This window comes from Brachypodium distachyon, chromosome 1 (assembly GCF_000005505.3).
Source record: "Brachypodium distachyon strain Bd21 chromosome 1, Brachypodium_distachyon_v3.0, whole genome shotgun sequence".
NCBI lineage: Eukaryota > Viridiplantae > Streptophyta > Magnoliopsida > Poales > Poaceae > Brachypodium > Brachypodium distachyon.
In genome coordinates, this window is record NC_016131.3 from 47,359,843 (window position 1) to 47,369,798 (window position 9,956).

At 45.3% G+C, this 9,956-nt stretch overlaps 1 protein-coding gene across 1 annotated transcript; it reads left to right on the top strand.

The window, feature by feature from the left end:
- Positions 1–1,013: 1,013 nt before the first annotated feature.
- LOC100823943 (NAC domain-containing protein 83) lies at positions 1,014–1,725 on the top strand. Its single transcript, XM_003561012.1, has 2 exons — positions 1,014–1,191; positions 1,301–1,725. Exons 1-2 carry the CDS (start codon positions 1,014–1,016, stop codon positions 1,723–1,725), a joined length of 603 nt encoding a protein of 200 aa, XP_003561060.1.
- The last annotated feature ends 8,231 nt before the right edge of the window (positions 1,726–9,956 follow it).

Sequence of the window (9,956 nt, forward strand, 5' to 3'; positions counted from 1 at the left end):
TTGTAACCGTAGAGAAGTGTTCCCTTCGGGTGTAACTACCTGGGAAGACGATAAGAAATCACCCATATAAACATGACTCAAGACGCTTAGGAAAATAAACTTAGCTACTCCTGAAGCAATATAGTAATAAATACGGTGAGTACTGAGTAGGATTAATACATCACTGCGAAAACCGTCGGTAGTTCCGTTGGCCTCACCAGCCTTAAAAGATCCTGCAAAAAGATAATCATAATATTAAAATATTTAATATTTAATTTACCATATAACCTAATATTAGCCGAAATAATTTGAATATTAACGTATCTAATATCTATATCAATTGCATATTTGTGATATATATATATATATATATATATATATATATATATTCAAAGAATTTTAGGGCCTTCGGGATGGACTTCGGGCTAAAAGGTGAAGCCTCATCCTGACCTGGGACGTAAGGCTGCGCGTTGCGCCACTCATGACTTTGTATGATGGACATGCATGTTAGGCAATATGGATATGCAAACACACCCAAAAAGAAGAGATCTCGAGTGTAATAGACAACGAGTTCATGAGTTGAACCACAAACAAGTTCAAAATTGACAGTCGCCGGTAAAATGTAAAGCCAGGCCTAATGCGAAGGAGGAGATCGAGATGGTAAAACGTGTACCCAGAAATCAAGCTGACATTTCTCGGTGCGTTTTGGATTTTCGATCTCAAAATGGCATCTCCTACCCAGGAATTAATGCTACCACACTGCTAGTAATTAACGTCATCTTTCTTGGTAAAAAAAAATGCTGCAGCCCAAGGAAATCTCCTGCGTACACTCCACCGAACACCAACATCAGTATAAAACCAGCAGCACCGTACCCCCCCTGTTTTCCATCCCAAACTCCTGTCTTTCACTCAACAGTCAACTCCCCCCCCCCCCTCTCTCTCACCAGGATTTCTCCAAACATCCGGCTGCAATTCGCATGTGTGGGAGTGCCTATCTTCTGCTAGTATTAGGTTGTGCTTTCCTGTGTGTGGAAATGGCTTTGCCCATGGCCGGGGGCGGATTGATGGGGCTCCCGAATGGGTTCCGGTTCGTGCCTACGGACGAAGAGCTCACAATACACTACTTGTACAAGAAGGCGTTCTCCCTCCCACTGCCCAACAACATCATCGCTGTCGCCGACCTCGCCCGCATTCACCCTGGGGATCTACCAGGTACGATAAGGCATCCAATTCAGTCTAACTCGCAACGTCCACAAATTAGTTATAGATCAATCGCATATATTATGTAATTCTGTATATGTATGTATGTGTGTGTGTGCAGGCAACGAGGCGCATGGGGACAAGTTTTTCTTTAGCCGGCCGGTTCCGAGGTGCGGGCGCAGGGCTCGCGGGGCGGCGGCACCCGGCGCTGCTGGCGTGTGGAAGGCGTCCGGGGCGGAGGAGCTTGTGCTCGTCTCGCCACGGCGCGTTCCCACGGCCCTGAAGCAGACGCTCGTCTTCTTCTCCGTCGATGGCAGAGGCGTCGCGCGCACCCGGTGGGTCATGCACGAGTATCGCCTCCACCCCAACGTGCTGCTTGCCACAGCCAACAACGGTAGGGCTGTGGAGGATTGGGTGGTTTGCCGCGTATTCCAGAAGGCCACGCGGGCTCAACGCCGCGGCGACGGAAACCCGCCGTCCCCGATCTCATCCTGCTTGACTGAGGAGATAGGAGACGAGGACAGTGACGAAGAGATCGCTAGTTAGAACTAGCTGAGGATATTTTTTTTTCTTAGATCATTCGCTCACCTTCCAATGCGGTTCAAGTTCTAGGCATGAATAAGATCCCCAATGCATGGGAACCCAGCAATAGATGGGTTGAAATTTGTAAAACAAAACATGAAGAATCATTTTGACGATGAGTTCTCAACTTCTCGTACCATTCGTGTGTACTGCTCTGTAAATGTGTGATTGATCCCCAGAGAGAGAAAGAGAAAGGTCTTACTTAACGTCCAAAAGATGATCATGAGATGCCCCAAATCTTTCCTGTCCTGTTGTGATAGCAAGTAGAGTAATTAAGTACTCGCTCCGACCCATATTACTTGTTGCGGAAAGTTGTACTACATCTCTACAAAGAGATGTAGTACAACTTTGTACTTTGTAGTACATCTGCAACAAATAATATACTTAATTTGTAGTACAACTTTGTACTACATCCGCAACAAGTAATATGGGTCGGAGGGAGTACTACTTTTTGCTGGCTTACTCCGACATGAACCTTTCTGCCCCCCCCCTCCCCCCCTTTTCCTTCTTCTTCTTTGGCGTCATTGCCGCTGGCCTTCTTTCTTTTTTTGTGTAAGAAAAGGAAGAAACAAACACAAAATCACACAGCGAGGAAGCAATACGTACGAATGGTACGAGAGGAGAGATCGCCAAATTGATTGTTTCATGTTTTGTTCTATAAAGGTCGATTGATCTCTTACTGGCTTCCCATCCATGCACTCAGGGTCGTGTTCCTAGCTAGAACTACTATAACCTGGCGAGCGAACGATCTAAGAAGAAACGGGGATTAGAAAATCCTCTCAAGGCTAGTTAGACCTAGTGATCTCTTCTTTGTCATAATCTCCTTCCTCTATCACCGAGGAAACACACCGGGGACACGACGGCACGCGCATGTCCGCGGCGGTTAAACGGTGTGGCCTTCTTGAACACGCTGCATACACCCAGTCCTCCACAACTTTGCCAATGTTGGCCGGGGTGGCTACGAAGACGGGCGTTCCCTTGAGGGGCATGGACACGTGATGCGGCGACGCGACAACTAGCTACTCCTTCCTGACACCATCCACACACCAGTCGCACACGCACATCTCATCGCCGACCAACTGAACAAGAATCTCTCGTTGCGCGCCTCGTGGTGTGCGCACACACTCACAAATACATAATGCCATCAGTCTATAATTAACCCGTGGGCGTCGAAAGAGTGGCTGGCATGGATCATGGACATTGGAGGGGTCGGTTCATGCTTGGGAGGTCAGATGGATTGAGGAGAGGCGAGGAGATGGATGATGTCAGACAGGAGTGGGATGAGATCCACGTGGACATAAGTACCACTTCAAATTGAAGGAGGGACGAAAAGTGTCTAGTTCGAAAGTTGCAGTACTCAAAAAGCACGATTTTTTAAAGAGACGGAAAACTAACTTTCCGAAAAACTGAGGGACGAAAAATAAAAAGAATCATTTAATTTGTAGTTTGCAGAAAATAAATAATAAAAAACTCACCAGCGGTGGCACGACGGCTGCGGGCTCCCGAGGGCGGCGTGATTTGGGCGCCTGCCTCCCGCTGGCCGTTTGGACGAGACGTGGTGGCGACGGGACCGCCAGATCTGGTCTGCCGACAACCTCAATTTCGGTCTGCGTCTTCCCCAGCGGCGGATCTCAGACATGTTGCTTGGATCTGCCAAATTCCTGCGACGACAGCAAGCCTGGTAGTAACATGATATGATGGCCTAGGGCGGCAACATTGGGAGAGGGAGGTGACAACCGCACATGAACATGGAGGGGGATTGCGCGGCGGGCATGAGGAGGCAGATGGCTACATGCATGAGGGGCGGCGCGGAGATGAAGAAAGAGGGATGGATGGCCTAGGGCTGAGGAGGAGGAAGAGGATTAGGTTGGGAGAGAGCGAGGCGGCGTGTGGGAGAAGGAGTAGGTGGGAAAAGAGGGTGGCTTGTGTATGAGGAGGAGGGACCGAGCTAAAAAAGGCAGAGCGGACGAGGTTTCTTTTGCAAAAAGAAATGAAGAATTTTCTATTGTTTTAGAGAAGAATGCAGAAAGTTCGCTTGCTAGTAAAGGCCCATCTCAATTATGGGCTCCAATTTCTTGTGGCGGACCGCAAATGCAAAGGGGAAATTGCCCAGCAAGGCCCATTCACAAAAAAATTGAGGGACAAAAAACTTTTTAGGTTCGTTGCATAGGAAACAAAAAATTTCCTACGAGAAGTGCGGAACAAAACCCAAGAATATATATACTAGATGTATGTAACGAGAGGGATCATGAACACCATACCCTCGTAGACCGCTAAGCGTTACGATCACGAGATCGTTGTTGGTGTAGTGGAACTTTTAATGAGATCAATCTCAGTGCCGAACGGACAGCACCTCCTTGGTATCCACACGTTCAGCTTCACGTTGTCTCCTCCTTCCTCGATCCAGCAAGCGAGAGGGAGAGGTAGACGAGATCCCGGCAGCACGACGGCGTGGTGACTATGGTGAATATTCTCACGGGCAGGGCTACGCCGTGCGCGTGAGAAGAGGAGGAGAGGAGGGCTCAGGGGAGAGAGATCCAACTGAAAGCTTGGGGTGTCTCTCTCCCTTGCCCCCCCTTCTATTTATATAGGGGTAGAGGAGGCGTGGCCGGCCAGGACTATCCCGTGGCCAGGACTCTCCGGCGGCCAGGACTCTCATGCGGCCAGGACTCTCCTCCTGGCCGCATGGGCCCTGTGGGCTAGCCCCTCGGCCCATTAAGGCCAGGGTGCTCCCTCACAGGCCCATTTAGCCCAGGGATAGGTGGGCCTCAAGGTGGAACCCTCCGGATCCCTCCGGAACCTTCTAGAAGCTTCCCGGTCAAAACCGGGAAATATTCCAAACTTTCCAGAACCCTGAAAACAACTTTCCATATATAAATCTTTATCTCCGGAACATTCCGGAGCTCCTCGTTGCGTCTAGGATCCCATCCAAGACTCCGAATCATAATTCGATATCATCATCATTTATCTCATCTAACCCAAGCAACATGAAACGTTAAGTGTGTGACCCTACGGGTTCGAGAACATGTGGACATGATCAAATATCAATAACCAATAGCGGGACCTGGATGTCCATAATAGTTCCCACATATTCCACGAAGATCTCATCGGTTGAACCACTATGTCGAGGATTCAATTAATCCAGTATCCAATTCTCTTTGTCTCGCGATATATTACTTGCCCGAGATTTGATCGTCGGTATCGCCATACCTAGTTTAATCTCGTTACCGGCAAGTTCTCTTTACTCGTTCCGTAATATAATACCCCCGCAACTAAACACATTAGTCGCATGCTTGCAAGCTCATTAGGATGTTATATTACCGAGAGGGCCCAGAGATATCTCTCCGTCACAAGGAGTGACAAATCCCAGTCTTGATCCATACAACCCAACAAGCACCTTCTGAGATACCTGAAAAACACCTTTATGATCACCAGGTTACGAGATGACGGTTGATGCCCACAAAGTATTCTTCCGGTACTAGGGAGTGGCATGATCTCATGGTCTAAAGAAATAATACTTGACATAATAAAACATAAGCAACTTAAACTTAAGTGACACGATCAAAAGCTATGTTTAGGTTTGGGTCTGTCCATCACATCATTCTCCTAATGATATGATCTCGTTATTAAATGACAACACATGTCTATGGTTAGGAAACCTTAACCATCTTTAATCAACGAGCTAATCTAGTAGAGGCGTATTAGGGACACGGTATTTGTTTATTTATCCACACATGTATTTGAGTTTCCAATCAATACAATTATAGCATGGGCAATAAACATTTATCAAGAACAATGAAATATGATAATAACAAATTTATTATTGCCTCTAGGGCATATTTCCAACAGTCTCTCACTTGCACTAGAGTCAATAATCTAGTTTACATTGTAATAAATCTAACACCCATGGAGTCTTGGTGTTGATCATGTTTTGCTCGTGGAAGAGGTTTAGTCAACGGGTCTGCGACATTCAGATCCGTATGTACTTTGCAAATCTTTATGTCACCATCCTTGACATATTCACGAATAGTGTGAAACCGGCGTTTAATATGCTTGGAATTCTTGTGAGACCTCGGCTCCTTGGCGTTGGCTATGGCACCAGTGTTGTCACAATAGATGTCCATGGGATCCAACGCACTCGGAACCACACCAAGTTCAGATATGAACTCCTTCATCCAAACTCCTTCCTGTGCCGCTTCTGAAGCAGCCACATATTCCGCTTCAGTTGTTGATGCTGCCACAACGCTCTGCTTGGAACTCCTCCAGCTAACTGCACCACCATTCAAAATAAATACGTATCCGGATTGAGACTTAGAGTCATCCGGATCAGTGTCAAAACTAGCATCGACGTAACCCTTTACGACGAGCTGTTCGTCACCTCCATAAACGAGAAACATTTCTTTAGTCCTTTTTAGGTACTTAAGGATATTCTTAACTGTTGTCCAGTGTTCCACTCCTGGATCACTTTGGTACCTGCTAGTCAAACTAACAGCATGACACACGTCTGGTCTAGTACATAGCATGGCATACATAATAGAGCCTATGGCTGAGGCATAGGGGATACTATTCATCTTTTCTCTATCTTCTGCCGAAGCTGGACACTGAGTCTTACTCAATATCTTACCTTGCAACATGGGCAAGAACCCTTTCTTTGCTTGATCCATTTTGAACCTTTTCAAAACTTTGTCAAGGTATGTACTTTGTGTAAGTCCTATCAGGCGTCTTGATCTATCTCTATAAATCTTGATGCCTAATATGTAAGCTGCTTCACTAAGGTCTTTCATTGAAAAACTTTTATTCAAATAGCCTTTAACACTTTTAAGAAGTTCTATATCATTCCCGATCAGCAATATGTCATCCACATACAGTATTAGAAATGCTACAGAGCTCCCACTCACTTTCTTGTAAATACAAGCTTCTCCGTGAGTTTGGACAAATCCAAACCCTTTGATCACCTTATCAAAACGGAGATTCCAACTCCGAGATGCTTGCTTCAGCCCATAAATGGAACGCTGAAGTTTGCATACCTTATTAGCATCCTTAGGATGGACAAAACCTTTGGGCTGAACCATGTATAACTCTTCCTCGATGTGACCATTAAGGAACGCAGTTTTGACATCCATCTGCCAGATTTCGTAATCGAAAAATGCAGCAATTGCTAACATAATCCGAACAGACTTTAGCATCGCTACGGGTGAGAAAGTCTCATCGTAGTCAACTCCTTGAATTTGTCGAAAACCTTTTGCGACAAGTCGAGCTTTATAGACGGTAACATTTCCATCAGCATCTGTTTTCTTCTTGAAAATCCATTTGTTCTCAACGGCTTTTCGGTCATTCGGTAAGTCTACCAAAGTCCATACTTGGTTTTCATACATGGATCCCATTTCGGATTTCATGGCTTCTAACCATTTTTCGGAGTCTGGGCTCATCATCGCTTCCTCATAATTCGCAGGTTCATCGTTGTCCAACAACATGACATTCATGACACGAACATTGTACCACTCAGGAGTATTACGTGTTCTCGTCGACCTGCGAAGTTCAGTAGTTGTCTCATTCAAAACTTCATGATCATTATCATTAGCTTCCTCTCTAGCTGATGCAGGATGCACGGGAACAGTTTCTGGTGCTGCGCTACACTCAAATTCGAGAGAAGGTTCAATAACCTCATCGAGCTCTACCTTCCTCCCACTCACTTCTTTCGAGAGAAACTCCTTCTCTAGAAAGGACCCGTTCTTAGCGACAAACACTTTTCCTTCGGATTTGTGATAGAAGGTGTACCCAATTGTTTCTTTAGGGTATCCTATGAAGACGCATTTTTCCGACTTGGGTTCGAGCTTATCAGGTTGTAGCCTTTTTACATAAGCTTCGCATCCCCAAACTTTAAGAAAGGACAGCTTAGGTTTCTTGCCAAACCATAATTCATACGGTGTCGTTTCAACGGATTTAGATGGTGCCCTATTTAAAGTGAATGCGGCTGTCTCTAATGCATAACCCCAAAACGACAGTGGCAAATCAGTAAGAGACATCATAGACCGTACCATATCCAATAAAGTACGATTACGACGTTCGGACACACCATTGCGTTGTGGTGTTCCAGGCGGCGTAAGTTGTGAAACAATTCCACATTGTCTTAAATGCGTGCCAAACTCGTAACTCAAATATTCACCTCCACGATCCGATCGTAGAAATTTAATTTTCTTGTTACGATGATTCTCCACTTCATTCTGAAATTCCTTGAATTTTTCAAATGTCTCAGACTTGTTTTTCATTAAGTAAATATACCCATATCTACTCAAGTCATCTGTGAAGGTTAGGAAGTAACGATATCCACCGCACGTTGTAACACTCATTGGTCCGCACACATCAGTATGTATGATCTCCAACAAGTCACTGGCCCGTTCCATTATGCCTGAAAACGGGGTTCTAGTCATCTTACCCATGAGGCATGGTTCACATGTATCAAATGATTCAAAATCAAGTGATTCAAGTAGTCCATCAGAATGGAGTTTCTTCATGCGTTTTATACCAATATGACCTAGACGGCAGTGCCACAAATATGTTGAACTATCATTATCCACTTTGCACCTTTTGGCATTAACATTATGAATATGTGTGTCACTACTATCGAGACTTAATACAAATAAACCATTCACAAGTGGTGCATGACCATAAAAGATATTACTCATATAAATCGAACAACCATTATTCTCTGATTTAAATGAATAACCGTCTTGCATTAAACAAGATCCTGATATAATGTTCATGCTCAACGCAGGCACCAAATAACAATTACTAAGGTTTAAAACTAATCCCGAAGATAAATGTAGAGGGAGCGTGCCGACGGCGATCACATCAACTTTTGATCCATTCCCGACGCGCATAGTCACCTCATCTCTTGCTAGTCTTCGTTTATTCTGTAGCTCCTGTTTCGAGTTACAAATGTGAGCAACTGAACCAGTATCAAATACCCAGGTGCTACTACGAGTACTAGTAAGGTACACATCAATAACATGTATATCAAATATACCTTTGACGTTGCCAGCCTTCTTATCTGCCAAGTACTTGGGGCAGTTACGCTTCCAGTGGCCAGTCCCCTTGCAGTAGAAGCACTCAGTATCCGGCTTAGGTCCAGATTTGGGCTTCTTCGCGGGAGTGGCAACAGTTTTGCCACCCTTCTTGAAATTTCCCTTCTTACCCTTTGCCTTCTTGAAACTGGTGGTCTTATTGACCATCAACACTTGATGCTCCTTTTTGATTTCCACCTCCGCGGTTTTTAACATCGCGAGGAGCTGAGGAAGTGTCCTATCCATCCCTTGCATATTGTAGTTCACCACAAAACTTTTATAGCTAGGTGGTAGTGACTGAAGAACCCGGTCAATGCCTAATTCATTAGGAATCTCAATTCCCAGTTGTCTCAGGCGGTCGGCGTACCCAGACATTCTGAGCACGTGCTCGCTAACGGAGCTGTTCTCCTCCATCTTGCAGTTAAAGAACCTTTCGGAGGCATCATACCTCTCCGCACGGGCTTGGGTCTGAAATAAAGTATTCAGTTCCCCAATCATAGCATATGCCGAGTGGTGCTCAAAACGCTTTTGGAGCTCAGGTTCCATACCAAGCAAGAGGCCGCACCTAACTACATTGTGGTCCTCAGATTGAGTCAGCCAAACGTTCCTAACGTCAGCAGACTCAGTTGCTGCGGGTTCTGCACCAAGCGCTGCATCAAAAACATAAGCCTTTTTGGCAGCTTCGAGGATAATCCTCACATTCCGGAACCAGTCCGTAAAGTTGCTTCCATTGGACTTCAGTTTATCTTTCTCTAGGAGAGTATTCATATTGAACGTAGTACGAGCCATTGATCTACAGCATATTTGCAAAGGCAATTAGACTAAGTTCATGATAATAAGTTCAAGCTACTCAAATTACTAATGAACTCCCACTAAAATCAACATCCCTCGGGTTGTTTAGTGACACATGATCCAAATCCACTACACCAAGTCCGATCATCACGTGAGATGGAGTAGCTTCAATGGTAAACATCAGCATGTTGATCACATCATTCATATGACTCATGTTTAACCTTTCGGTTCCTTGTGTTCCGAGGCCATGTCTGTACATGCTAGGCTCGTCAAGTTAACCAAAGTATTCCTGCATGTGTAAAACTGGCTTACACCCGTTGTATGCGAACGTAGAGTTTA